We start from the raw sequence: 27458 nt of genomic DNA, 5'->3' as shown, positions 1-27458 counted from the left end.
CGGTTGTGCGGCGTCGCCTTCCCGGCGCAGCGATGGCGGAGGGGGCCGGCGGCGGCCAGCGGCTGGCTGAGCTGCTGGCGGCGGGCTGGCGGCTCTGGGAGGAGGTGGAGACGGGCGCCGAGCCGTCCTCGGGAGCCCCGGCCGTGCAGGAGAAGGTGCGGCAGGGGCTGGAGGCCTTGCAGCGGGCGGCCGCCATGGTGGCGCAGCTGGACCTGTTCAGGTGAGGGGAGGGACGGGCTGGGCCTGGGCCTGGGCCTGTGGGTGGACTTGGGCCTGGGGGGCCCAGCGAGGCCGTGCGAGGGTCCTCCGAGCCCTCCGCCGCCTCCACACGGGCCTCCGGGCCGCCGCGGAGCGGGCCGGGCCTGGCGGGCCGGGGCGGAGTGGAACGGAGAAGGAATACTCATCTCCTGTCGTCTCATCTCATTTTTCCCCTTGCAGTGAGAACGAGGAGCTGGAGGAGATCGCCTCGGCCGACCTGAAGTACCTGCTGCTGCCTGCCTTGCTGGGGGCCCTGACGCTGAAGCAGGTCAACCTGAGCAGGAGGCTGGAGCACCTGGAGAGCGCTCGGGCTCACTTCTGGCGCTTCCTCAGGCTCTGCGGGAGCTATGGGCTGGGCAGCTTCCAGCTGCCCCCCGCCAGCCCCCCGGGAGAGGAAGAGACCGAAAGCCCGTCCCCAGGGGCGCCCGCTGCTGCCCAGCCCAGCCTGGTGGCCATGGCGTCGAGTAGGCAAGCCAAAATCGAAAGGTAGGCTCCCGCTTTGCGGTCTTTGAAGAGAAGAGAAGTTGACAATCAAGTTGTTGCTTTTTGGGATAGTACTGAAAGGCCCAGGCTGGGTCAAGAGCTGTGTGAATTGCGTGAATATAAAACTATGATTTATTTTCTAGAGAGTAGCATAGCAAAGGTAAGCTTGGGATACAAGAATACACCGGGACCTCTCGGTTAAACTCAGCTAAGCCTTTTCAGCACAGGCTGCTCGTCAGCTGCTCCCGAGCGCGTTTTGTTGGCGCTGCAGGTAGGGCTTTGCTTACGCGTGAGCTCCCCCCTCGCTGAGGGCTTGTGTTTGCCTGTGCCGTGACTCCCGCTGGAAGACAAACGGGAGGTGCCTGCATTGTGAGTTCTGTCGCAGGCAGATTGGTACGTGATCGGGATGAGAGGCTGCGATTGCGTTTGCTTTCTGTAAAAACGCATAGACTGCGTGAACAAAGCTTTCCTAAGGAGGCCTGTGTCATCGCTTTGGCTCCAGGCCTGTCTCACCCGAGCTGCTTTAGCCCTGCTCCCTGGATGCGCACGCGGTCCGGTGTCCTGGGGGGCAGGCAGGCGTTGCAGCAGCCAGCTGGAGAGAACTTGGCCTGCTGCAGAGCGTAGAGACAGACGGGCACGGCGTGGTTTGCTTCGCTTCCCCGCGGGGCAGATCTGCGCAGTTAAGGTGGATTTCTCAGGGTTCTTGTGGACGGGTTCGTTTTTAGAGTGACTCCTGGCTGCTCCGTGTATTTTCAGCTCCTGTAAGTTTCTAATCCTTGGTTCTTACCGTTCACCCTTCAGGTGGCCCTGAAGCCTGGAAGTCTACTACGTAGGTAGTTTCCCCCCTTAACTGATTCCTGAAAAGGTCCAGGAAGTCCAGAAAGTGGCATTAAAAGGAACGTACCCACCCACACAGAAACACCCGAGATTGGAAAAGGGGTTTAATTTGCCTCATAAGCAGCATCTCGATATCTTTGTGTCGCATAGAAGCGACTCAAGCTAGCTATTGCGTTAGTTTTCAAAGTGAGGGAGCCAATGAGTTAAATTCCTTCTTCTCCAGGAGAGGAATGTTGCCAAACTTGCTTAATTTTACCTAGGAAGCTTAATTTTTCAAGGATTGCTCAACTTTTAGGAGAAGAAAAAAAAAAAATAGAGAGGCACGCCTCTATATTTAAATTGTCTTGTTGAAGCTGTTTTTAACAGCTCCTTAAATTACAACAGTAAACCATCAGAACCTCCCTTTTTGTGTACGATTTTCTTCTTAAATGCGTGACGTGTTAAAAGAGGATTGGGGCAGGTGGTAGCTGTCTACCTGCATTTGATTGAACTCAAACAGGGAGTTGTTTACTGTGGAAGACGCTGTGTCTGGGCTGTGTTAGAGAAGGGTTACCCGAACGAGCTCGTTTTGCTCTCTTTGAGCCAGATACAAGCAGAAGAAGGAACTGGAGAACAGGCTGGCCTCCATGAGAACCTTTGTGGAGAGTGGGCAAGCAGATGAGGATCAGACCCGGGAATTTTACGTACTACAAATCCGGAAGTGGATCACCACCAGCCTCGAGGAGATTGAGAGCATTGACCAGGAAACGGTCATTCTGAGGAGCAGAGGCGCAGCGAAACAGGTACGAGAGCGCCCTTGAGCTGCAGCTCCTGCGGGCTGTGGGTGATTAGATCTGACGGTAGGCACTGTTGTGGGCAGATGAAACGGAGGAATGCAGTAGCAGAGTTTCATTAGCTTTTCGGTGAATTCGCGATTGCAGTCGAGTTCAGTCACAGCACAAGCGGGTGGGGTTTGGTCGAACTCTGAACGGGCAGCGGTCTGAGTTTTGAATTAGTCACTGTCTGCTGCTGCCGCGTGTCCCAGACAGCCGTGGCTTGGGAAGTGCTAGAGCACGGAGTATCAGAGCTGAACCTATCTGCACGCACAGGCTTTTCTCCGCTTTGCTGGGCTCTGCCAGACCCTTAGCTCTAGAGAACCACCTACCTTTGTAAATTCTGAGGCGACCTTTGTGATTTCTTTCAAGTCTACGCTTCTCACCTGTGAAGTGTCCAGACATTATGGAAAAAAATGCCCATTCTGAGTGCTGAAAGCTCCTCACAGACCTGCAGTTCCTGTCTGGAACAGTGTTTGTGGGCTTTGTGTTACTCACCTGAAATGTCTGTCTAGAAGTAAGAAACCATAGCGTGCTGGCATAGACCGTGGTGCAGCTTTGGCACAGCTGGGTTGCGCAGTTCGCCGCTGGCGTTGCGCAGCCCTGCTCTCCTGTAGTGCCCTGGCGATATCCTCAGGGATGAGGAGCTCGCCTTGCTTCAGAGTGTGCTGCGCTTGATCCCTGGGAAAATAAGCTCGATTTCATGTTTGATCGGAGCTGATCTGCTTCAGCTCTGTCAGCGTCCCGCTCTGGCCAGCGCGGGTGTAGCAGAGGCACAAGGAGGAGGGATGTGTAGAAGCTCGCGGATGGAGTTCTCGATTTAAACTGGGTTAAGGCCTGAATTGTCCATCTTGGGACACTTCTCTCCTGCCAGACCTTTAGTACACTGTTGGGGGTGGGAAGCACAGAAAGGGGGATTCTCATCTGCGCAATTATCTCGTGACTGTTGTTTGCGTCTCCAGCCTTCGGCACCACCACACGGTACTTCCCGGCAAGCCAGGGCTCCGCTGAAACCTTTCCTCCTTACCCGGGATGCTGCTCAGGCTAAGTATGTTTGTTTCTGACTGTTTGGTCACGGTGTGAGGCAGTTCCCAGAGGCCTCCGTGGCAGGGACACGGAGTGTTCCCCTTTGGGCCGGAGAGGCGATCCAAGGTCTTTGGAGCAGAGCAGTCCTCGCCTCTCTGAACGAGCGGGGTGAACTCTTTTTAAATGCCATCATGGCTCAGTAACTGGCAAGTCTGCCGAGAAGGCCCAGGCTGTAGAAATACCTTTATTCTCAAGCCCTCCTGGATATTTTTGATACCAGTTTGAGTACGGAGTAGCTCCGTGCGTGGCTGGCTGTGATCCCGCTCGCCCGCAGCGATGCGAAGTGCTGCCGTTGGCTCTGTCTCCTCCTGCAGAGTGTTTGGCGCTGGGTATCCCGGGCTGCCTACCATGACCGTGGATGACTGGTACGAGCAGCGCAGGAGGCAGGGGGTCGTCTCCGGGCAGAGCGCGCCTCAGAGAGCACCAGGTACAGACTGGCAAAGCAAAGACTGGGACAGAGGATGGGGGGGGCTGGGGGACACGTCCGGGGTGTAGAACACCCACTGAAGAAGCGTTGAGGGCAGGCTGTGAGAATAACTGGATTGCTGCGCTGCTCTCTGGCCGTTCCAGCTTTCTGTCTGGACTGGCTCCTGGTGGGGCTTTGGTTTGACGCTCCACCGGGGATCTTCCGCTGTCCTCCTGCCCCTCACCCTTGTGCTTCGCCTTCAGCAGGTGTAACTGACGAAGAGTTGCAGAAGCAGCAGCAGGAGAAAAAAGAGGAGGAGGATGATGAGGAAGCTCTTCAAAAAGCTCGGAACTGGGATGACTGGAAAGATACGCACCCAAGGGGCTACGGCAACCGGCAGAATATGGGCTGATGCTCTCGCTGCAGAGGGAGCAGGACCTGGAAGTCCTGGAAGGATTGCCCGTATCCTGGAGGAATAAATCCACTGTACATACGCAGAGGTGCCCGTGGCTTCTTTGGGAGGCGCTGGCGTCGGAGGAGAGGGCGGGACGGTTTGCTTTGGTTTACGTTAGGTGTCAGACTGAGCGCGCTGGTCATGTACGGTGGAACCGCAGAGCTCCTGTCAGGCGGAGCTCTTCCCGAGGGGTCAGGCTGCCGCTGTTCTCCCTGCCAGAGGAGGTCCTCGAAAGCAACGTACCTGAAATTGGAAACAGCTCTTTGTGGTGGATGTGGGTGGATGTATTTATTTTTTTTCCCTCTGTATTTTAAGCAAAATAAAATCTCTTGTGCTGCCTAGTTCTTGCTGTGAAAATCCCTTGCTCTTTGTCCTGGGCTCTTCAGGAGCAAGTGTGGAGGGCTGGTTTCCAGCAGCCGAGGGAGCTGCGGATGGGAAATAGGCAGCGTCAGCCAGATTTTTCAGCTGAAGCTCTGGAGCACAGCAGCTTGCAGTGTGGCGTTCTCCTCGGCAGGGAGGTCTGTGTGCAGCCAGGTGTCCGGTGGCCTTTCCACAGGCTCGTCCCGCCGTTCCTCCCCGAGCGGGCAGGCCGAAGCATTTGGGATTTTTGTGTTGAGTACATCAGGTATTTCGAGGGCAAGATCTTGAAGGGCTGATACTGCACACAGTACGAACGGCTGAACAGAAATATTTGTGCTGGCTCCTGTGGCTGTGGTTGTTGTGAACCTGGTACAAACGTCAGGATAAAATCCCAACAGCGCGTTGCTGCCGCTTGCGTACGCGGCAGCGTTACCCGGAGCGGGTCGCAGGGCGTTTACTGTCCTTGATCTGGTGCAGTGCTTCGTGGCAGAGTGCTCCCTCACCTCTGGGACAGGGAGATTCTGACAGAATTTGGGTTTTTCCCTTCCTGTCAGCGTGGCGCAGCGGTGGGGCCAGCTGGGCTGCCGGAGAGCTTGGATGCGTTGTACGGCTCCCCGTAACTGACCTGCGTCCGCGGAGCTGTGGCCTGCGGTGAATGCCATTGCACCCTTCTTCCAGATACCGTACAATTTACAAGAGCAGACGTTTTTTTACTTTAACACCACAAACAATCCTGTTATGTATCCGTCTCCTACGTTTGATGCTAGCCAGCTCTGCCTAGAGCGCTTCTGGAGAGGCAGACCCTGAGCAGTCGCTCCAGTCAGTTAACTGCTGCGGATTTTCGCTGTTCTGTTGGACTGAAGCTCCATCTTAGTGCTGCTTTTGTGCTGCTCTTGTTTCCTCCTCTTATTTTTTCCCCCCCCAAATCCTCTCCAGGGGCTATTCCAGTCTTCATGGGCTGGCTGAGCCAGGTGCCCTCTTAGGGGTGGTGGAGGAGAGGATGGTGCTGGACGCCGGGGTGATGGTCGGGGCCCGTCTGGCAGGCTGTGCTCCCGTACCGCGGAGCAGGAGCTTTGGGATGACGTTTTCGGGCAGTTCTGAGGGGAGTCACACCAGCAGAGCATGACAGTGGTTTGTGAAATACCCAAAACGTGGACGGTACCATTCCCTGGGGGACGGTGGCCCTTGCTGAGCCTCCGCTGGCGCCGGCAGCGCTGCCTTTCCGAGGAGCGGTGCCTGCCCTTCGCGACGGCAGCTCCTGGCTGCCGGGCACGACTCCTTGTCCTCCCAAGGACCATCAGCTCTTCTCCTTGCTCTGCGAGCCGGGGCCGGAGCGGGTCGCTCCCCTCCGTGGCGGATGGTTTACCTTGGATCAGCTGGTTCGAGCGGCTGGATACACAATCAATCGCCCTCTGGAATTTCCAAACTCGCCTTCCAACCCGCTGAGCCGGGCTCTGGCGCGGGACTCCTAGCCACCATGAAAACAATTATCGCAGCCTGTTCCCAAAACCTGAGTGGTAAGATATTTCCCAAGTGTGCCTGAGTGCTGTCTGACGCTCTGGTGATGCGGGGAGGTGCTCGGGCGATGAGCGTTTGTTGTCCGTTTGGTTTAGACAGCTTAGGGGAAAGGGGGGAGTTGGGAGCAATTTGGGGTTCGCGGTAGTGAAGGAGGATGTACAGTTCCTCAACAGGAATGAAATTTCTGACAGCACGTTCCGTAACGTTACTCCTGCAAGACGCTCCGGAGCGCTGCAGATTCCCCTTTGCCTTTCCTTGCTGCCCTGGGCCGCGGAGTCTGAATTTCTGGGTTTGAAGAGGCTCCTGTCGCCGTGCCGGGGCCGGCAGCGGAGCTCTTGGGGTTTCTCTGCTTTCTGTCTGCGGTCTGGACGTTCATGGAGTGCTTGAGGGGGAGCTGGAAAAAGGAACTAAAAAAAGCAACTGTTTACCAGGCACAAATTTGCCAGGCAGGGCTCTGCATCTTCCCTGGAAAAAAAAAAAAAAACCCAGGGCTTTGGGAAGTAGAAAACAGCGGGGCTGCGTGGGTGGCAGGGCTTCGGAGGAAGCCTCGCCGGGGCGCGCGGGGACGGGCGGGGGGATTGCTCAGGGCATGGCACGCTGCTCGGGGCGGAGGGAGAGGGAAGGCAATTCTTTGACGCTGGTGATGGCTCCAGTGTTTAACTGGTTTCAATTGTCCCATTCGTGGTTTGGATTGAGCCGGGAAGAGTTGAACCTCCACCAGCCACCCGAACTGGGCTTTGGTGGTTCTCCTCCCGCTCGAGGGTCCCGTTGGGGACCTGAGGGTCCCTGGCCTGGGGAGCCATGGGGACAGGTCTGCTCCTGTCCCACCCTGAGCATCTCTGACTGGCCAGCATGCTGGTTTTGGGTTGTTTTCCGGAGAACAGGAGCGAGGGTAGCTCGCTGCAGTCGCAGCGGTGGCCGGGCCGGGTGGTCTCCACCACGACAGACCTTTGGCCGGGAGCGGTGCGCTGGCGGGACCGGCACCTCGGGCCCGTTTCGGGGAGGAGGGGTGGGGCCGCCCGTGGAGTTTGGATCCTGGCACCCAGCCGGGGTGGTTAATGGTTCACCAAGGTCGGCTGGAGGGATGGGGGCGGCGGGGGGAGTGGAAGCAGCCGTGGGCTGCTGGACCGTCCCTCTCTGGAGGCACGGCTCGGCGGGGACAGCCAGCCTCGGCCACCCTGGCTCGGCCCCCGGCCGATGTCCTTGGGACTTGCCGGGGGGCGGACGCTGCCCCACGCCCCTCTGCCGCGCCGGCTGAGAGAGCACTGAGTTCCCTGTGAGCCTGAGCAGGCCGAGCAGGGCACGGGAAGGGTCCTGGCCTTCGGGGAGCTCAGCGCGGTGCGGGATGTGCTGCTGCGCTCGGCTCCGCTGGTGCGCCCGTGCTCACGGGCGCATTTGGCTGGGGGTGTGCAGCCTGCCAGCTGGCCCCCGAGCAGCCCCAGGTTGCCCGTGACCACCTCCTGGCGTGGTCTGAAGCTCTCTGGGGATGAGCATCCCCCACCCCATCCCACCCTCCTCATCCCACTGCTTCAGCCTTCCCATCCTGCCTCCCGCCTCGCCCCCGTACCCCGACCCTGGCAGCCACGGGTGCCCCCAAATTCGCCTCCCCGCCACCTCACTGGGACGGCGTTGGCACGACCCGTGCTGTTTTGGGCTGGGTGCCCTGTCCCGCCCTGCAGGCAGCCGCGCCAGCATCCAGACCGCCCTGCGCACCCTGCTCACGGCACCCTGGCCCTCGCAGCGGGACGTCCGCTCCTGGCTCCAGCTGCTCTCTGTCCTGCAGTGGGTGCTCAGCTTCCTGCTGCTGGGTGAGTAGGGGGCTGCGGGGGTCCCAGCGGGGCTGGGGCGAGCCCGCTCACCCCACTCCCCGGCTTCTCTAGGAACCGTCAGCCTGCTGCTCCTCATCTACCTGGTGTTCACCAGCTTCTGGCCCATCTCTGCGCTCTACCTGGCCTGGTTCATCTTCGACTGGGACACGCCGGAGAAAGGTGGGGGCAGCAGGACGGGGAGCGCGGGGTCCCCCCTTTCTCCGGGTCCGTCCCAGCACGGCAAACGGGGAGCGCCACGTCCCGCCTGCTCCTTCCCTCCTCTCCCCCGTCCCCATCGCGGTGGGAAGAGGGATGCGGTGGGTCTTGCGGGAGCGTTTCCCACGGGTCCTGCCGCCCGCTGGCGTGGGCGTCATCTCCTGCGGTCCCTTCCCGGTTGGCAGGTGGCAGGAGGCTGCCGTGCCTGCGGCGATGGCCCGTCTGGAGGCACTTTCGGGATTATTTCCCCGTGAAGGTACGGCGCGGGGAGCCGGGGGGGGATGTTCAACGTGGGCGACGGTGGTGGTGGTACAACCCAAGGGGACGTGCCACCGTCGTGTCCCCACCGCCTCGTCCCATCCCCGCAGCTGGTGAAGACGCACGACCTGTCCCCCAGCCACAACTACATCATCGGCTCCCACCCCCACGGCATCCTCTGCGTCGGCGCCTTCTGCAACTTCATCACGGGCTCCACGGGCTTCGGGGAGATGTTCCCGGGCATCCGGCCCTTCCTCACCACCCTGGCCGGCAACTTCCGCCTGCCCGTCTTCAGGGAGTACCTGATGAGCGGGGGTGAGGGGCTGCGGGCTGCGGGACGAGCCTACCGCCGCCCCTCCTGCCCAGCTGGGCTGCTTTGAGCAGAGTTGGGTGCCCCAGGGGTGCCCCCCCCCCACCTGCCCCGCTCCTGAGGGGCAATTCCCACGGGCAGCGGGGCTCCAGGGTCCCGTCTGTGTGGGACCCACGACCGACGGCACGGGGAGCGGGCAGGGCGTGCGTGATGCTCTGCCCGTGCCCCGCCTGAACCGCACCCGCACCCTGCCCACACCCTGCCCTCAGGGCTGGGACCCTGCCCCTCCCTGGGAGCTCTCCTGCGGCAGGGGGCTCCTCTGCGCTGTCCCCGCGTGGTCCCCAAAGTCACGGTCCCTCCCGGGGTCCCTCGCGGGGTCCCGGACCCCCAGCGCTGCGCAGGCGGGCGGTCCCGCAGCACTGAGGGTCCGTTCTGTCACAGGCCTGTGCCCGGTGACGCGCCGCGCCATCGGGTACCTGCTGTCCAAGAACGGCACCGGCAACGCGGTGGCCATCGTCATCGGCGGAGCGGCCGAGTCGCTCTCCTGCCGGCCCGGCGTCACCACGCTCATCCTGAAGAACCGCAAGGGCTTCGTCCGCATGGCCCTGCAGCACGGGTGGGTCTCGGGCACCGCCTCCACGGCTGTCCGGGGGTCCTGACGCTCCGTCACCGCCCACCGTGTCCCCTCCACAGGGCCTACCTCGTCCCCTCCTTCTCCTTTGGGGAGAACGACCTCTTCCGCCAGGTGGTCTTTGAGGAGGGCAGCTGGATGAGGAGCATCCAGCAACGCTTCCAAAAGATGATGGGCTTCGCTCCCTGCGTCTTCTACGGCCGGGGTCTCACCTCTGTCCGGTCCCGGGGCTTCCTCCCCTACCCCAGACCCATCACCACCGTGGGTGAGCATCTCCCACCGGGGCAGAGGGAACCCCCAAAAGGTGGAGGGGCGGAGAAGGAGGACATCCCGTGATGGATGGCATTGGAAGGCAAAACTGGGCTTGTGTCCCTGATGAGCCAAGCGCGGCTCCACGCCCCCCAGCCTGACCTTCCTCCCCTCCCGGCAGTGGGGGAGCCGGTGGCGGTGCCCAAGATCCAGGACCCGAGCCGCGAGATGGTGGACATGTACCACGAGATGTACGTCCGCTCCCTGCTCAAGCTCTTCAACGAGAACAAGACCAAGTACGGGCTATCGGAGACGGACGAGCTGCACATCCTCTGAGCGCGGCCGGAGCCGGCGGCCAGATCCTGACTCGCAAGGGCAGCTGGCTCTTGCGGGTGGGGATTTCAGCCGGCCTGGCACAGGGGACACGCAGGGGACGGTCCCCGCGCTGGCCCTCTGCTCCTCCGGCCGAAAAACCTGAGCGGGAGGTGGGAGGAGAGGGGGAGATGGGGAAAGGGTCCCCCATGAAAGGGGTTCGGAGGGGCTGTGGGTGACACAGCTGTCCCCTGAGGATGTGGGGCTGATGGGGGGGAGCTGGCGTGAGGCTGGAGGCCAGCAATGGGCACCGTCCCCCCCAAGAAAATTGGGACACCAGGAGATGAGCGAGGGGGTGTCACGGGTGGAGAGAAGGCGATGGGCTCTCAGGGGTGGCATCCCCACAGCGAGGGGGACCGGGCTGGGGAGGCATCCCCTCCCGGGGCAGAGGGGGGGCACTCCAAGACCTGGGGACCCATGGAAGTGGCCTCAGCTGGGGCCACCTGGCCCTTGGCGAGGGGTGGGCGCCGCCTTGGCCCCGGATGAGCCTTTTCCGCTGCCTCTGTACCCAATACAGACTTCCAACCGCCCGCCACTGCCCGTGTGTGCTGGGGGGGGGGGCGGATCGGCCACCCAAAGCCATACCCCCACACAGGTGGATGTGCCACCCGCCCGCGTCCCCTCCCTGGCCGTCCCCTCTCCGGGCTGGGGTCGTGCTTGGCAGGGACCCTCACGCCACTCAGGTGCAACCAGGCAGCTCCAGGTCCACCTGGGCCAGGTTGGATATAATGGGAGGTGAGGGGCGGCAGCTGCTCTTACTGGGGCCACTGGGCTCGGGAGGAACACCGCTCTCTGCTTTCGGCTCGGCGGTGAGTGCGGGTACCGCCGTCTGGGGGGACGGGGGGCTGGGACGTGGCATCCTGGGGGCCCTCTCCCACCCCTCCTGGCGGGATGTGGCTGTGGTTGGCCAGTGCCACGGCTGGGAGGTGACACCACAGCGATGCTGTGGACATCCCATCCCTAGGCGTGTGCTGGGGGGCAGCCCCTCCCGGGGTCCCCGTGGTGGGGGTCAGCCCCATCCCGTCCCTGTCGGGGTTGGCGTGGGAGAGCCGTTGGCGTGATAGCCGTCTCCGCTCCGCTCGTCTCCGCGCAGGCACTCGGTCAAACGAGAGGGCCGGGTAAACATTTGGAGAACAAACACCCGTGAAAGCGGATTCCGGTCCCGCCGCCGCGGTGTCACCGCTCCGAGCCTGCCCCAGCGCCCCGGGTTGGCTTTTCTCTGCGCCCCGGCGCTTCGTTGGGTGAGGGTGGGCGTCCTGTCCCCCTTCCTTCTGCTGTGGGGAGAAACGGGTCTGGGCGCAGAGGAGGGGAAGGGGCTTTATTGGGGGTGATGGGCAGCACGCGCCCCGTGCCGTGTCCCCCCCGGGTCCCAAGGCCAGCAGTGTGACAGGGACATGTCCCAGAGCCCCCGTCAGGTATGCGGGGAGCCCAGCGTCGGCTCCGTCCCCAGGTTCGGGCCAGCACCCGCCCGCCGCTGTAACGCAGACTGGAGGGGCTGCGTGCGCCCGGGAGGGACAACCTCCCTTCTCCTTAGTGACCTATCAGCCCCTCGCGTCCCTGGAAGCACCCCAGGGTGGGACGTGCGCCGCAGGCCAGCCCACCTCCCCAAAAGGGCTTTCTCTACATCCTTCCTGTGGGCGCCCAGCGGCTGCCCTGCCCCAGCGGCACGGGCGCCCTCCTCCCACGGCGTGCCGGAGCGGGGCCGGTACGAGCCCCGTGGCCACCCATCCTCAGCCCTGTGGCCCCTGCCCCGGCAGGGGTGAGTCTGGGGACACAGGAGTGCCAGGGCACCCACGCGGAGCCCGGAGGGGCTGCGACTCGTGGAGACCAGGGACAAGGTTCCTACAACGCCCCGTTGGCCCCTCAGCACCCGCCTCCGCTCCGTGCTGTCTCTTTCCCTCGGGTGTCACTGGCAGCGTGGCTGCCACCCGTGACGTTGTCTGTGGAGGAGGAGACCAGGGCCAGGTCGCAGGTGGGCACGGGCCGGAGCCGCTGTACTGGCCCCCGGCGCAGCCGGCCCCGGTACTTGTCCCCAGCCATGAAGTACAAGATGGGGTCGAGGCAGCTGTTGATGCTGGCCAGGGGCCGCGTGATCTTGTAGGTGAAGTTGATGATGTTGAGGGTCTGGCAGTCGGCTTGGAAGTAGCGGGAGGTGTAGTAGATGGTCCGGGTGATGTGGAAGGGCACGAAGCAGATGGCAAAGACGGTGAGGACGATGATGATCATCTTGATGGAGCGCTTCTTGTAGGAGGGCATGCGGGGGCTGGGGCTGGAGAAGTTGGACTTGCCGAGTCTCTTGGCCATCAGGCAGTAGCACAGGGCGATGACCAGGAAGGGGACCCCGAAGAGGAGAGCCATGATGGAGGAGCTGTAGTGCACATAATGGTCAAACTCCTCGGGCTTGGTGGTGTCGTGGCACAGAGTGCTGTTGCCCTTGGAGCTGGTGGTGACAAAGATGAGGTTGGGGATGAGGCAGATGGTGACAACAAGCCAAGCGCCCACACAAATGATGCGGGCGTGCTTGGTCTTCACCCACTTCAGGGAGCGGATGGGGTGGCAGATGCCCATGTAGCGGTGGACGCTGATACACGTCAGGAAGAGGATGCTGCTGTAGAGGTTGGCGTAGAAGAGGAAGCGCACGATCTTGCAGAGCCCTTTCCCGAAGGGCCAGTTGTTGCGGTCGGCGTAATAGTAGACCAGGGTGGGGAGGGAGAGGACGTAGAGCATGTCGGAGACGGCCAGGTTGACCATGTAGGTGGTGGTGGCATTCCATGGCCTCATCCTGCAGATGAACATCCACAGGGCCCAGGAGTTGAGGGGCAGCCCCACCACAAAGACGATGCTGTAGGAGACTGGCAGCAGGATGAACTTGAACTCCTCGTTGAAGACGCACTTTGCCTCCGGCACGGCTGTGGTGTTTCCTCCTGGCCAGGGAGCCGCTGTCGGTGTCCACAGGGCAACTGGGAAGGTCCTCACTGAAGTGGCCATGTTCTCCGAGCCAGATCTGGGGGAGCAGTTCATAAAAGCACATTAATCGTCGGTCCTGACCATGGTCAGGCACAAAGCGTGGAAGGCAGCCAAAGGCGCCAGATTTCCCCCCCACCCCCAGGAGCTCCGGCCACTTTGATGGTTCTCTGGTTTGTCTCAGCTCGCGCCTTTGGGCCTCGCGGGGAGCCAAGGGGGGGCTTGGCAAACCCTCCCCTCCGCAGCCCCCGCAATGACACCCGTTAATCATCCCTTTGAGCCCCGCGCGGCCGCTCCAGCGCCGCGTGGAGCCGGGAAGCGTGCCGGAGACAGAGGACCGCGCCGGCCCCGCCGGCCAGCAGCCCCACGGCGCGCCGAACAATGAGACCTTTATGAGCAACAGCAGCCCCTGGCCGCGGCCAGCACGGCCTCTTGGAAGCCGGCTCAGCCTAATTGGCACCATCCTGACAATGCTGCTCGTCCCAGAGGGCTCCTTGACAGAAGAAAGGCGGGAGGAGAAGAAAGGCTTGTCTAGGGGAGTATTATGGCCTGGAGAAATCCTTGGGGGGCTGTTAGAGGAGCCTTTGGGAGAGAGCATCCCTGGATGGCGAGGGGCCTCCAGCTGCCGGGTATTCTCCGTAGGAGAGGGATGAGCTAAGCCCCGCGCAGAGGAGCGGCGCCGGAGCCAAGTCCCGGCCCGAGGCAGGGAGGACCGTTCCCCTCGCGCAGCATTCGGATCAAAGGTCGGGATCCGCAGCCTCCTTGGCAAATCGGGCCCCAGGGCTGAGGCGTGAGGGTTGCGTTCACCTCTCGGGATGTGTAAAGCTCAGAGCCCGCTCCTCCGGAGGGAAGGGGGAGCTTCTGCCACCATCCTGGTGCCCAGCAACGGGCTGGGAAGGCTGCCCGTGCCTTGGCCCCTCCACCCCCACCGCTGGCCCTGGCAAAGCGATTTCGGAGCAGCCGCTTCAGCCGGCAAGGACGGACGCTCGGATGAATAACCTGGGAGCGTCTGCCGTGCCGTTGGCAGAGACGAGGGTGTAGCCAAAACAGCATCTGACGGAGGGAGTGCTGGCACGTCTCCGGTTTCTGCCGGTCCGGAGCTCACCCGGGAGGTGATGGGTGCCGGGATGCAGAAGGACTCAGGGCTCAGGGAGACGACGCACGTTCTTGCGATGCTGGTGTTGGTGGTACCAGGTGGAAGGCAGCATCCACACAGGCTCCATCATCTCTTGGCTCCATCATGTCTTGGTTCTATCATCTCTCGGCTCCATCATCGTCCCTCTCCTGGGTGCCCCTTGCCGTCGCCCCGAGATGCGCAGCCTGACGCAGCGTGGACTCCGTAGGGTGTGTAGGGTGTGTCCACGGGGTCAGCCGAGCCGCGATCCATCTCCTCCGTGCCTGGAGAGACATCCCTGGGTTTACAGAGATGATCATAAATGAATCAGCAGGCAGATGGGCAGGGGGTGGCTGCGGGACCGGCCCCTCCGTGCCGCACGCACGTCCCCGCGCTCTGTTTGAGTTGTGGGCTGAGCCGCGGCTTTGGGCTCGCACCAAACACCCTGCAGCTTCCTTCCCACCGCGGCCGGCGCGGGCAGCTGCCTGGCTTTATTACAAGGATGAGTTCAGAGAGCAACAGGTAGGTCCTGCTCAAACATTAACAGCGGGAAGGATTTGCTTTGCTTTCCCAGAAGCAGGAGGGAAAACCAGCGTCCCAGCACCGGTGGTCCCGCTGGGTCCGTGCTGGTCCCAAGCTGCGACGCCACCAAGGACGCGAGGCGCTGGAGATTTGTTTTCCGCTTCCAACCTCCCAGTGCAAGCGATCGTGAAGCCTCCAGCCCGACTGGCCTGTGACCAAAGCCAGTGCCCGTGACACAGGACAACAAATAATTATGACATGAAGAAGCCAATGAATAAAAAAATAATAATCTGGTGTGAGAAACGCGTGAGGAAACGGAGCCTGAGCAGCTGCACGGTGCCCAGCTGCTTGGCGGAGAGCGCAGGTACGTGGCTCCTGCCGGCTGACGAAGCCCGAGCGTGGTCGGCGCTCAGCAGCGTGGTTTAACCGCTCCTTAGCAAGCTTCCCTCGGGGATAACCGCCGACAGACGAAAATGCAGCGGAAGATGGCATTTGGCAAGCTTCATCTCCACAGGTTTCCTGCTTCCTCATCTTAGTCACGACCAAAGCCAGCAGTTTAAATCACTGGCTCACATCGGTCTGCCCCAAGGACACGTCACCGCCGGGCCCGTCCCAGCTCCTCGCTGACCTCCCCAGCGACGCGCTCTCCGGCCGCGGCCCCTCTGGCGTGGGCGTTTCGAGGACCGCAGCCGTGCTGAGGCCCGAGGCGAGCATTCGGGCTGGCTGCTGGAGCTGGAGGTTGGCGGCACTGCCGGGAAGGGACGCGGAGCCGGGGTGGCGATGCCCGCTCCTGCCCTGCGCATTTTGCGGATGCGCGAGGGCCGTGATGCCGGGGAATCCCTTGTCCGTGGCAAGCGCATCCCTCTGGGACGGTGCCTGCGGGCTGGCCCCGACGCGTGCCCCGGGAAGCAGCGAGGGGTCCTGCAAAACCCCCGCAGAGCGGAAAGGGGCAGGGGCCGACGGCGGGGCCGCGCGTCATGGGGGCACGCGCTGCCCTTGGCCCTTTGCCGTTGGAACGGGAGCTCTGCCCTGGCTCGCGGCCCCGTGGCCGTGCCCAGCCTGAACCCGTCCCTCGGCCCCGCGGTGGGAGGCCGCGGCAGCAGCCAGCGCTGGGGATTTAGGGGGGTGTTGGAGAGGCACCCATGAAATGAATGAGCGGGGCAGTGCTGAGGGCAGAGTCTGCCCCGGACCCGGAGTCCTGCGGGATGGGGCGGTGGGAGAGGGACGGCGGCGCAGCGGGCGGGAGCTCCGCAGAGGGGACCCAAGAGCGGGTTTGGAGGGGGAGCGAGCAGCCCCCGAGGGATGCAGGGCTGGGCGAGCCTGGGACCGGCTGCTGCCGGAGCACGGGAAAAACAGGGCTTTTCTTCTCGCCTTAAGCTCTAGGAAATTGCAAAACAAGGGGAAATTATGCAAAGCGTCCTGCAGAAAGACCCTTGTCCCTAATCCCCACGTGGTTGGTGCAGCCAAAGCCCCGGCACAAGGGGACCGTGACCTCCTTTCTTTTCGGTCCTTCCCTTGGGCCGCGAGAGCAGCCAAAGCACGATCGGCCCGTGTGGGTGCTCCCCACGGCGTCCCCTGCTCCGAGGTGACCCCCTTTCTCAGCCAGGCGTTCCCTTCACCCTTGGGTGGGCTGTCCCTGTCCCCCCACCTCCCGCGGTGTCCGGCCAAGCGGCAGTGCCCCAAAGACAGCTTCGCCCCGTGAGGGGACAGCAATCTGAGGGGACTGAGAGGAAGATGAAGGAGAGGAGGTGGCCACATTGGGAAGGACGGGGGCCCTCAGCGATGCAGGAGGGCAGCGGGGCGCTAGGGAGGAGGATGCACGAAGGGATTTGGGGATGGTGGAGGGATGGGGAGAACCGGCTGACCCCCACCCCGCACCCATGCAGCCCTGGGGATCCCAGCTCCATCCCTCGTGGGGCCGAAGCTGCTCCCCGCGGGTCCCCCCGGCTCACCTGCGGTCCCGGGCTGGGGCGGCTCTCAGGAGCGGGGCAGCCCAGGGGAGCGGCTGCGCCCCGCGGGGCCGGGGGCCGTGCTGGCGGGGGCCATGCTGGCCGCCCTTCGCCGCGCCGTGCCCGCTCCCGCTCTCCCGCTGCTGGGAGCAAAGTGCCCAGGAGAGGCAGGGCGGGAGGCGGGCGGAGGCGGGGGCAGGAGCAGTCGGTGCCAGGTCCCTGCCCGTGTCCCTGCCTGCCCCAAGGCTCAGCTCCACCGCGCTCCTGTCCCATCCATCGCCCTCGTGGGTTTTGGGCCATCCGTACCCCTCGGACGCGAGACGGCTGGCCATCACCCGTGGAGCCACAGCCCTTTGGAGGACAAGGACCTTTGGCCATGGGGACCACGGCCCCTCAACCACAGGGGCCTCTCGTCTGTGGGGGCCGCAGCCCTCCATCCACAGCGACCAAGGACCCTCGCCCACCCCGGGGCAGCCCCACCGGGGCCACGCGGGTCCCGGCAGTGCCCCACTCCTGTGGGGCAATCCTGGGGACAAAGGTGGCCACTGCCACCTTGAGGCCAGCCTGGGCATAGTGTCCCCAAAAATGGGGACACCTCGGCATCGCAGTAACCTTGGCAGGTTGGGATGTCCCCGTGTTTTGTGGGGACCGTGTGCCCCCGCTGCCGGCAACGCTGTGCCTGGCCCAGGGGATTTAACTCCTTTGCGAGCAGGCGGGCAGGCGAGGGGTGGGCGCTGCGATGAACGGGGTGAACGGGCGCGCCCCGAGACGCGGGGGACAGCGGCCAAGAGCAGCCCGGCTCCCTGGGGAGCAGAGGGGCAAGAGGCGAGGTGTGCGGGGCTGGGCGGGCGCACCTGGCACGTTCGGAGGGGAACCGCGGCACCGCCGCACGGGACAGCAGGCAAGGGCAGCCTCGGGGCCGGGGTTTGGAGGGTCCCCAGTTAAACAGGGGGGACGTGGGGGGCAATGCTGGCGCTCTCCTCGCCCAGCTTGCCTGGCTCGGCTCGGCACACTCCCTCCTCATCCTCGCATGGAACCGGGAGTTGCAGACGCGCGCCCCAGCGTCCCTGAGACTTTATTCTGGACGGGGACAGCAAGGGGCATCGCGTAAGGGAACGGCGCCGCAGCCTCAGGAGCGGCTGCTGCAGGAGAAGTCGTCTGACCAGGGCCGAGTCTGAGGAGGAGGGAGGGGCCGCTGAGGCTGAAGGCACGATGGCGTGCGAGGCTGGGCTGGCCACCGACGCTGCTGTGCCCTGAGCCTCGAGGTGCAAAGCACCCGGTGGTCCCAGCTTCCCAGGCAGCCTCAGCATCTTCCAGGTCCCCCATGCCTCCTTGCTGGGGCACCTTCCGTCGCTTTGGGGAACAAGGACGAAGACGGACAGCGAGACCCAGAGAGCGTCCGTCCCGACGGCTGCAAGAGCTTCCTGAGACTTCCCAAATGAGGAACGCCGTCGCTTACTGGTGAGGTCAGGCGAGTCGGGAGCAGGCCCAGCCCTGGGCACCCTCCTCGGCAGCTCTGCCCGCCCCGGGCGCTCCGCGGAGGGCAGCGCACATGGGTGCAGGGGCCCGGGCTAGGTGCTGGGTCCGAGGTCGGGTGTCCGTGGCAGGGTCCCCGCCGTGCCATCGTCGAGCTGGGTGTGGGACGGGCTGAGCACCCCGGCCTCCAGCAGCTCCCGCTCCGTGACGGCTCTGCACACGGGGCGAGGGGGAGGAAGTGCTGAGGGAGCCACTCGCACCGCCCCGGGGCATCCACAGAGACGTGGGGATTTTATATCCTCCCGCCCTATGCATTCGCACCCCAAGGCTCACCTCTCCTCCCCCCCGGGGCGCGGGGCTGTGCCAGGGACTCCGGGGTCACGGGAACTGGCCCACGCGGTGCCCCCCTTCCCCAACTCCAGGGCCTGCCGGTACCTGAAGATCTCCGGGTGGTCCCAGCCGTGCTCCTGCAGCCCTCCCAGGTCCTGCCGCCAGCTGAGGTGGCCCAGGCACCCACCAACGCCGTGGGACCGCTCGCCCCTGTCGCAGGGCCGCTGCGGAAAGAGGAACAAGGATGCACACCAGCAGCGTCACACCAGGACCGCAGCGTCTCCACCTTCACACCCTCCTCCTGTGAGAACTGGGCACATCGCTGCTCCTCCACCCTCCACCGCATCCCACCGCCCGCGCCGCGGTGGCTCCACTGGGCACAGCACTGCCGTGGGGATGGGACCCTGCATCTGCTGGTGGCCCCATGGCCAAAAGCAGGTCCCCTCCCTTCCTTGAGGTCCCCAAGCCCCCGAGCTGAGCTCCAGAGCCCCACGGGGACCATGGTGGTACCTCTCCAGAGTGGCCATGCTGGCGAGCATCCGGCGTGCCCCTCGCCACCTCCCGGCAGGGCCGCGGGGGCGGCTCCAGGGCGCTGTGGGTCTGGCGCAGCAGGGTCTTCCGGCCGTCCCCTCCGCGCTCAGGGGACGCCCAGTCCAGCTGGCTCAGGTGGGTGGCCATGTGCAGCGCCGTCAGCGAGCAGTCGCCCAGCCCCAGCGCGTCCCTCGCCAGGACGGCCGATTTGGGTCTCTTCTGCCGGTCCGCGCCGGGGGGACTAAGCAGGTGCCTGGGGGACAAGTCCCCCGGCGCGCAAAGGGACTGGCCGCCCCACCGCTCTTCCTCTGAGGGCAACGGGACCCGCGCCCCGAGAGGGCTGCGGTGCCGCTGGCCCTTGGCCGGGCTCTCCGCCCGCTCGTCGTGGGCTCTGCCGGCACCGCCGGCCAGCGCCCACGCGGTGGGGACCCCCTCGAAGATGAAGTAGGCTGGGTTGGTGTAGCCGGCAGCCGGCTCCGGGAGGCTGCGGGGCCGGCTCCTGGAAAGCACAGCGGGGCAGGGCTCAGCATCGCCTCGCGGCCGGGGCTGGCGGCGGCGCTGAGCCCGGCTGCGGTACCTGAGGCGCTGCAGGGGTGGCTCGGGGCGCGTCGGGGCGTCTGCCGCCGGCTCGGCGTCCTCCTCCTCAAAGCTGATCCACTCTGCAAGGGCACCAAAGTCTGGCCCGTCCCCAGCGGGCACCGCACGGCGCACGCTCACGGCCGGGGTCCGGGAGGGGGGCATGGGCGCGGCGCTGAGCCCCCCAGCCCCGGGTGATGGGAGGGGGCCTGTGTGTGGCCATCTTTACCGTAGAGCCTCTCACGGGTGCTGCGCCTCTCCTTGGGGACCCGGACCTTCATCCAGCCACGCATGGAGCCCGTCTCCTCGCCGCGGTGGAAGAGGAAGGTCTCGAACTGCTGGGCCATGCTGCCGATCATTGACCTCATGGCAATGCAGCACTCGCCTGTGGGCACAGCGCACGCCCGCGTTAGCCCAGCGCAGGGGGCAGGCGAGCCCCCTGTAAGCGCTGTCACCCCAGAGCGAGGTGCGTGCTGGGTCCCTCCTGCCAAGCTCCAGCTGCGGACCCTCACACCCAGCCCCTCAGGCCAGCGGGCGCTGTGCTTGGTAACCCCCCACGCCACCACGGCAGCCCCCGCGGCACCGTCCCCGACGCACCGTAGGACTCGCAGCTCTCCACGCCCTTGATGCTGAGGAGCAAGTGCTGGTCCCCCAGGTACTCCAGGTCCGGTAGGATGGGGTTCAGCTGCATGTGGAGAGAGGGGGTGCTCGGGGGGGGGGGGCTGCCTGCCACAGGGTAGGGTGGCACAAGGGTGGGTCTGCCCTGCGGGGGGGGGGACGGTGACAGCCCCCAGCACCCCTTGGGGCTCAGGGTATGGAGCCAGCAGGAGGGATGGGGAAGAGCAGGGAGGAGGATGCTCGAGATCCAGGTACCCCGCTGCGTACCACAGGGAGATGCTTTGCGGACCAGCCCAACTTGAGGAAGCCGGGGACGTCGCAGCTCTGGGAGGTGTTCTCCCCGCTCCGCTGGGCCTCTGCCAGGGGAGAGCGAGGGGTACGGCTCCAGCCAGGGCTGGGTCACCCCCGCGACGCACCCCAGCCCCGCGGGGCCGCCTCACCCTCCAGGCAGTAGGAGTGAAACTCGATGTAGCACTTGCTGCGGCTGGCGGTCTTCACGATCACCTCGATGCTCTCCCACTCGATGCAGGCCAGGGGCTCGGGGTCGGAGCCAGGAGCTGCGGGTGGGCACCAACGGGTTGGCATGAGCCCGCTGAGCACCTGTGGTCGGGGCTCGTCCCAAACCAGGCGCGAGGGATGACGGACCCCACCCCCTTACCCTTCTTGGGCACGAACTGCGACGTCACTCCCACCTCGAAGGTGGCGAAGACGGGCGAGTGGTCGCTGGTCACAATGTCGTCGGTGCAGCCTGCACGGCAGGAGGGGGGTGGGTGGGTGACGGTCCCCGAGCCCTGGGGGGCTGGTCCCACACAGCGCTGTCCACCCCGGCGGTCCCCCCAGCCCGGGGGTCTCACTCACCGTAGGAGTTACAGACCATGTGGGTCTCCGGGTGTGACTTCCACAGGATGCGGTCACACCACGAGGGGACGTTGATCCTCACCTGAAAATGGGGGAAAGAACTGGTTTTGTCCCCCCTCAGATCTGGCTCCCCCGCCCCAGCCCAGAAAAGCACCCCAGCAGCCCAAAAAGTGAGCTCCCTCCCGCCGACCCCCACCCAGCGCTGTCCGAGCCTGGGGTCCCCATTCCCGCGTCCGGCAGCTGGGCGGGAGGCTCCAGGAACTCACCCCCGTGGGCTTGAACTTCTGCCACATGTAGGTGTCCCGGGAACCCCGCTCGTACCGGTACGTGGGCGGGAAGGAGATGTCACCCTCACCTGGGAACCGAGACACCGAGGTGGGACAGGGGCCAGCGTCCCCGCCCGTCCCCACGCCTGCAGCCGGCCAGGGAGTCTCCACGGGGTGTCACGGTCCCCGTGCCGGGACAGGGCAGCGCTGCGCACCAGAGGTGGCACAGGGACCAGGGCAGGGCCAGGCGTCCCCTCACTCACTGAACCGCAGGAACACCTTGTTCTTCTCCCGCTCCAGGTTGAGCTGGTCGACGGCCAGGAGGGCTTCAAACTCCTTCTTGGTTATGTGGGTGAGGATGTCCTGCGCCAGGGCGGGGAGGCACGGTGAGCTCCTGTCTCTGCTGCCAGCGTGCCCCCATCCCAGCCCCGCCGCCCGCGGTGTCCCACCTGCACGTCCATGTCCAGGCGGTAGTTGAGGTCTCCGAACCAGAAGAGGTGAGTGAAGCGCAGGGTGAGATCGAAGGCGCTGAGCCGCTTGTCGCCCAGGACCAGGTTGCGCAGGATGTCGCTGTAGTTCTGGTTACGCCTGCGGAGGGGACGGCAGCACCGCGTGAACCTCCCCGGGGACACCTCAACCTCGTCCTGCCCTTGCCAGGTGGGGACAGGGAGGGGACAGGGACAGCCCCGCAGCCTCTCAGGGCTCCTCCAGGCCCCTGAGACCCCAGGGCAGCCCCGTTCCCCTGAGCCCCTTCATCACCTGTGGGTCTTCTCGCTGCCGGAGGCCAGGTGGCAGTTGATAAACCCAAAGGAGGTCCCATTGAAAAGGAAGGAGACACCCACAGCTCCCTTGTTCCCTGTGGGGATGTGCTGGGCAGTGAGCTCTTGAGGGGCTGTGAGCTCCCAAGGTCCTGGGATGGGCCCCAGGCTTCCCCCTCGCTCTGGGGCATCCCACCCCCATTCCCAACCCATCCCATCCCATCCCTACCCAGTGTGTTGGCGATCCCGGTTTTCACACTGGAGGTGTGGACGTGGCTGATGCGCCGCTCGTGCTCGGGCTTCACCAGCACGACGATCTTGATGCTCCAGAGGCACTGCAGGGCGACCTGCCGGGGGTGGGGTGGGGAGGTCAGCCCGCCCGCTCCCCCCGCATCGCCCTGCGGCCAAGCGCAGCTGGGACGGAGAAGCAGCAAGGTCAGCCAAGCCACCCCGAAAGGTGGGTCCTGGGGAGGCCACTGGGTCCACTTGGCACAGGAGGGTCCCTGGGCTGCGTTTGGGGTGGGAGAGGACCCCGGGTTTGGGGGTAAGAGCCCCTGGGGCAATGACTGCTGGAAACCAGCTCCCTGAGACTGCCGGGGGACGGCTTCAGCCTGCTCGGCACCGGCTGCCCCCCCAGCACAGCCGGAGAGGGTCCGGGCTGCGCCCCGCCGTTACCACGCGGTAGTCGATGGCCATCAGAGTCTTCAGAGACGCGCGGAGGAACTCGACCCACTCGCGGTCGCCCAGGGAGTTCTCCTGGGTGCCGATAACGTAGATGTCATGGGGGATGCAGGCGGTGGTCTCGTCCTGCGTGCGCCCCAAGCCCCTCGAGGTCAGCCAGGAGGCGAGGGAGCGGGGCGGCGGGGTGCTGCCTGCGGGCAGTGGACAGCGGGTCACCGGGCAGGGGACAACACGCCAGGCTCCTCCAGCTCCTCTCCAACCTCAGACCCCATGCATGTCTGGGAGCTGGTGGGGACGGGAAGCATCGTGCCGGTCCCGTGGTTCACCCACGCGTATCCCAGACTGCTGCTGGGATTTACCACTACCGCCCGAAGCCCTCCCAGTACCCCAGCTCCTCCGGTTCCCCCACAGCCACCGGGCATGCGGATCACAACAGGACAGACAAACCCAAAATCAGCGAGGTTGGGATCTCCTCCAGCCTCCTCCTCCCACCAAGGACCAGCTCAGACCTCCTGGGGCCGCTCCTCGCAGCCCTCACCTCCCAAAACCCGCTGGGGCTCACGATGAGCCATGGCAGCCTCCCAGGACAACGTGACCTCACCCCGGCCCCTTACCCATGTTCCACGTCCCGACGTACACCGAGATGAGGTCGGGCTCGTCCAGGTTGGAGTGCTGGATCTTCATCAGCTGCAGCAGCTGGCAAAAGGCCTCTCGCTTCTGCGGGACGATACGGGGGTGTCGGGCTCCTGAACGGGAGCCGCAGCACCCCAGAAGGTGCCGGTGGCGGGATCAAGGGGACATCACACCCAGGCGTAGGAGCTGGCTCGCAGAGGTGGTCTCAGGCCTGAGACCACTCGTTTTCTGCATCCCCCAGGACACGGCAAGCGCAGGCGGTGCCGCTTACCCGCGCGTTCGGGAAGACGAAGTCTCTGCTCAGGCTCCTCTGCTGCTCCCGGTCGTACACCAGCCTCACCTTGCTCTGCACGCTCTGGTATTTGATCAGCTGCAGGACTGAGTGCCGGGCATGAGGGGGGCATCCCTCACCGCGGGGGCGGCAGACAGCGTGGGATGGGGGCTCAGGGCGCGACCGGGTCTGCGGCCCATCACCCCGGCATCAGGCCTGCACCAGGGAATCCCGCAGCCCTCTTACTTTTGTCCTGCGGGATGACCTCCTCTGGGGACCCGCTGCCCCTCTTGGTGATGGTCACCGTGCCCGACTCCACGTCCACCGTCAGCGCTGCCCGCTGCGACTTGCCCGCCTTCACCTGCAGCCGGGGACGCGGTTCCCGGGTCAGCCCCGGCCCGAGCAGCGGCGCCGCGGCCCCGCCGAGCCCCTTGCCCTCACCTCGAAGCTCTGCACGGCCAGGGGCTTGGCAGCCGGCGGGGAGGCTGCCGCCACGCTGGGCAGCGCCAGGTTGTGCCTCGACACCGTCTCCTGCAGCGACTTCAGCACCTGCCGGAGAGATGGGCACCGGTCTGAGGGCGCTGGGCTAACTGGGAGCACTGGGCATGCTGTGCCAGCCCGTCCTGCCCCGAGAGGCGACCCCGGGGACGTGCCACCGCCAGCAGCTTGCTTTGCCAGGGGGTTTAATGTAGGGGAGGGGGTTGCTGGAGCAGGGTGAGGTTCCCCAGCCCAGGGTGCCGGCAGCGGCGGTGCTCCCCCGGCACTCGGCCGGGCTCCTCCAGCCTGGCATCGCGGGGCCAGGGACAGGCACCTTCTTCTCCAGCGAAGACAGGAGGTGATTGACGGTAGATATCTTGTTGAGGAGCAGCTCAAGGTCTGGATCGCTGCTCAGGAGACCCTGAGGGAAAGGACGGACGTTTTTGGAGTGGAATGGTGGCACTGGACCAGTGGATTCCTCCCTGCAGGGCTGGGCTGCACCCCAAGATCTGGGGGTCCCTGGGGTCTGGCAGGGGAAGCAGTTTCCCCTCCAACATGTCCTGGACCAGCTGCAGGAATGAGTCCCTGCTTGTCCCCAGGTCCTCTCCGCCGGCTGCGGGGACCCCAGCACACGCAGCACCTTTGGGTGCCAACGGGCACAGAAACCACCCCGACCGCCTCCCCCACAGACCAGCCGCACCCAGCCACGCACGGTGGCCCAAGGGGTCTCACCTGCTCCCTGGCTGGGCTGCGAGGGGACACGGGGGGGTCAAACACCCTGGCCAGCGTCTCCAGACCTGCCAGCGTGAAGTCGATCTCGCTGCAGGGGGAGAGGAGCGGGTGAGCGGCGGCGAGGGCATCTCCCGCGCCTCGGAGGGCGACGCTCGGGCACCGGGGCCACTCGCCTGTGCAGCGCGCGGCAGGCGGTGACGAGCGCGGTGCTGAGGTGGCGCAGCTGCGGGTGCCCGTGGCGCAGCGCCTCCAGGTCCAGCTGCAGGTGGTGGTTCAGGTACTCGGCCACGAAGCCCATGAAGTCGCTGGCCGGGCTGCAAGGTGAGGCGAGCACTTTTGGAAAGGTGCCCCCATCGCGAGGGAGGGGTGGCCGTGCCCACGCCCCTCGCCTCCGTCAGCGTTGAGCGGCGCAGGGGCGCGTTACCTGCTGTGGACCTGCTCCTGCAGCCTCTGGTGCAGCTGCTGCGAGATGTGGGTCCGGCCGGGCACCGGCGCACCGAGCCACGCGCCCGTCCCGGCTCCCCCGGCCAGAACCACGCTGGCCGCGTGCCCGCCACCTCGGCCGTCCTCCCCGTCTGCGGGCAGAGGACAGCCGGCTCAGCAGGACGCCCTCCCCACTCGCGGCACGCTGTGGCCCCCGCCGGTCGCTCCCCGCCTCACCCGAATCCTCGTCGGCCCCCTGCCTGGCCCGGTGCACGGGGTAGAGCAGGGGCGTCACCAGCCCGTTGTTGGGCTGCTGGTAGGCGCCGATCAGGTCGGGGAGGGTGCGGAAGCACTTGGCTTGGATGCCCTGGATGGTCTGGGGGGGCAGAGAGGGGATCAGCGCCATCACGTACCCCCGCCTCTGCCAGACGTCGTGGGGATCAGCCCTCAGTGGCCAGGCTGGGGCGCAGGGGACAGTAGCAGGAACGGGACGAGTGTTTTGCTGTGCCGGCCCGGACGGGCTCGCTGGTGATAGCCATGGGGCTGGCGAGGAGGCAGGCTTCCCAGGCAGCCCCGCGCTGAAGAGGTGGCTGCAAAACGCTCGCATCCTGCCGCACCGGGCGTTGCAAGCAGCTCGTGCAAAAAAAAATAGGAAACCGCACCGCCCGCTCGCAGCGCCGGCGTGTCGGGGAGGCGAGAACCCCGGCCCCTCGGCACCTGCATCCTGCCCGCAGCGCCCGGCAGCGTCAGCACCCGGCTCTGGGCACCCGCCACCGCACCCACCTGGACGGAGAGCAGCCCCTCGTCGTCTGGGAGGATGCGGTAGGTGTGGACGTGCCGCTGGAACCTGGGAGAGAGCAGAGGGGGGTCCGCCATCGTGCTCCCCCCACCCCACCGTGGGCGCACAGCAGTGCTGGGGGTGTCCCCTGACGCAAACGCCCCGTCCCCTCTGCAGAGAGAGGAACCGAGCTCTCGTTTCTGGAAACAAAATCATCACCCTCAGCTCTGCATCTGCACTCGTTGGCGGGGGAGGACACGCAGCATCTCCCTGTCTCCAAACAGCACCCTGCCCGCAGCGGGCACGGCCGCGGGACGTGGGGTTGCTCAGCCGAATCTCTGCCAGCACCCGCTGGGGCACGCAAGGCCGCGTGGCTCCGCGCGGCAGGGAAGGTTTTCGGCCAGCCGCAGCCCAACACCGTGATCCCCACGGCTGTGACAGCATGCGTGCGCCCACTCCCAGGCCACCACAGCACCCCTGCCCGTGCCGCCGTCCCGCCTGGCATCGCCCCGACCTCCGACTCGGGGGGCCGGGAGGCTGAACCCCCGGCGTGCCCCGCGCCCGTCAGCACCATGTGTTTACAATTTGTCCCACATGCCGGGCCCGGCCGGCCGTAGGAAAGAGGGGCGGCATCCTGCCAAAGCCGCCGAGGCGCCGCCCCGCGCGCTCCCCGCCGCAGACGTGTCGCTGGGCGGCAGGAAGGGGTGCAGGCGGCAGGAAGGGGTGCAGGCAGCGAGGAAGGGGTGCAGGCAGCCCCAGCCGCCCTGCTCGCGGGGGCCGTAAGCTTGGTTCCAGGCCCGGGGATGGCGAGGGACCCTGTGGGCGGCAGGGGACGCAGACCCAAAATCCCGGCATCTGAGATGTTAACCGCGGGCGTCGCGGTCCGGATGCGGCCGTGCTGAGGGGTGGAGGGAGAGGGATGTTTGTTTTCGCAGAGGGAGGGCGATGCGAGTCAGCCGCTCCCGCGCACGGGGCTGGGATGGCGGGCAGCCCAAAACGGCTCGGCGTGCCCTGGATTTCGGGTTCTCCCTTCAGCAGGGCTGCTTCTGCCTGCTCCCAAGGACACGGGGTTTTCCCCTGGTCCCACCTGGAGATCAGCCAAAAATCCCCATGCTGAAGAGAGCGGGCACCCCCACGCACCCCCAGCATCCCTGCAAAAGGCTTTTCCGTGAGGTTTTGGCGGTGCCAGGATCAGCATGCCCGGAGCGGGAAGAGGGACAGAGGGATGCCAGCATGGGACACGAGAGAAGCGGCCAGCAGAAGGTGACTCACAGGAGGCAGAGGGCATAAGCCCCCGAGACCGACTCGCTGTCCCGCACCAGGAAGCAGCCGTCCTGCCCAGCCTTGGCCAGCAGCTCCTCCGCCATCACCCGGCTGATGTCCCGGTGGTACCAGCTTGCTGCCGCCATCCTCCGAAGTGGTGGGGAACCGGCTGCGCTGCGT

The 27458-nt window shown here is 65.1% G+C and overlaps 4 protein-coding genes across 7 annotated transcripts; 2 read left to right on the top strand and 2 right to left on the bottom strand.

Annotated features, from left to right (window-relative positions):
* Positions 1-20: 20 nt before the first annotated feature.
* Positions 21-4677, top strand: IGBP1 (immunoglobulin binding protein 1). 2 transcript variants are annotated; one of them, XM_086756571.1, is made up of 6 exons: positions 21-220; positions 439-744; positions 2165-2360; positions 3353-3438; positions 3791-3903; positions 4149-4677. In XM_086756571.1, exons 1-6 carry the CDS (start codon positions 33-35, stop codon positions 4292-4294), a joined length of 1035 nt encoding a protein of 344 aa, XP_086612697.1. In that variant the 5' UTR covers positions 21-32; the 3' UTR covers positions 4295-4677. The 2 variants fall into 2 exon arrangements, with proteins under 2 accessions (XP_086612697.1, XP_086612696.1); XM_086756570.1 differs by having other exon boundaries at positions 4146-4677.
* A 1420-nt stretch (positions 4678-6097) lies between these two features.
* On the top strand, positions 6098-10588 carry LOC147599428 (diacylglycerol O-acyltransferase 2-like). Its single transcript, XM_086756216.1, has 8 exons — positions 6098-6213; positions 7894-8022; positions 8095-8202; positions 8424-8494; positions 8607-8811; positions 9248-9422; positions 9500-9702; positions 9868-10588. Exons 1-8 carry the CDS (start codon positions 6174-6176, stop codon positions 10020-10022), a joined length of 1086 nt encoding a protein of 361 aa, XP_086612342.1. The 5' UTR covers positions 6098-6173; the 3' UTR covers positions 10023-10588.
* Positions 10589-11357: 769 nt separating this feature from the next.
* Positions 11358-16704, bottom strand: P2RY4 (pyrimidinergic receptor P2Y4). 3 transcript variants are annotated; one of them, XM_086756351.1, is made up of 2 exons: positions 16611-16704; positions 11358-13062 (listed from the first exon to the last, which is right to left on the bottom strand). In XM_086756351.1, the coding sequence occupies exon 2, from the start codon at positions 13044-13046 to the stop codon at positions 11922-11924; it is 1125 nt and encodes a 374-aa protein (XP_086612477.1). In that variant the 5' UTR covers positions 13047-13062; positions 16611-16704; the 3' UTR covers positions 11358-11921. The 3 variants fall into 3 exon arrangements, with proteins under 3 accessions (XP_086612477.1, XP_086612479.1, XP_086612478.1); XM_086756353.1 differs by lacking the exon at positions 16611-16704 and adding an exon at positions 14128-14205; XM_086756352.1 differs by lacking the exon at positions 16611-16704 and adding an exon at positions 13830-13962.
* A 946-nt stretch (positions 16705-17650) lies between these two features.
* On the bottom strand, positions 17651-27436 carry LOC147599427 (phosphatidylinositol 3,4,5-trisphosphate 5-phosphatase 2-like). The gene is made up of 27 exons (XM_086756123.1): positions 27288-27436; positions 26021-26084; positions 25475-25613; positions 25239-25389; positions 24988-25128; positions 24815-24902; positions 24417-24503; positions 24047-24154; positions 23852-23966; positions 23606-23712; positions 23316-23418; positions 22696-22892; positions 22250-22367; positions 22022-22118; positions 21712-21850; positions 21526-21625; positions 21263-21351; positions 20997-21078; positions 20797-20886; positions 20579-20695; positions 20406-20494; positions 20118-20205; positions 19750-19905; positions 19522-19603; positions 18924-19443; positions 18519-18637; positions 17651-18296 (listed from the first exon to the last, which is right to left on the bottom strand). The coding sequence occupies exons 1-27, from the start codon at positions 27422-27424 to the stop codon at positions 18179-18181; spliced, it is 3441 nt and encodes a 1146-aa protein (XP_086612249.1). The 5' UTR covers positions 27425-27436; the 3' UTR covers positions 17651-18178.
* Positions 27437-27458: the final 22 nt, after the last annotated feature.

The sequence above is a fragment of the Chlamydotis macqueenii genome, chromosome 11 (assembly GCF_036417535.1).
Source record: "Chlamydotis macqueenii isolate bChlMac1 chromosome 11, bChlMac1.mat, whole genome shotgun sequence".
Classification (NCBI taxonomy): Eukaryota; Metazoa; Chordata; class Aves; order Otidiformes; family Otididae; genus Chlamydotis; species Chlamydotis macqueenii.
The sequence above is the reverse complement of the archived record's forward strand: the minus strand, read 5'-3'. Positions and strand labels throughout refer to the sequence as shown.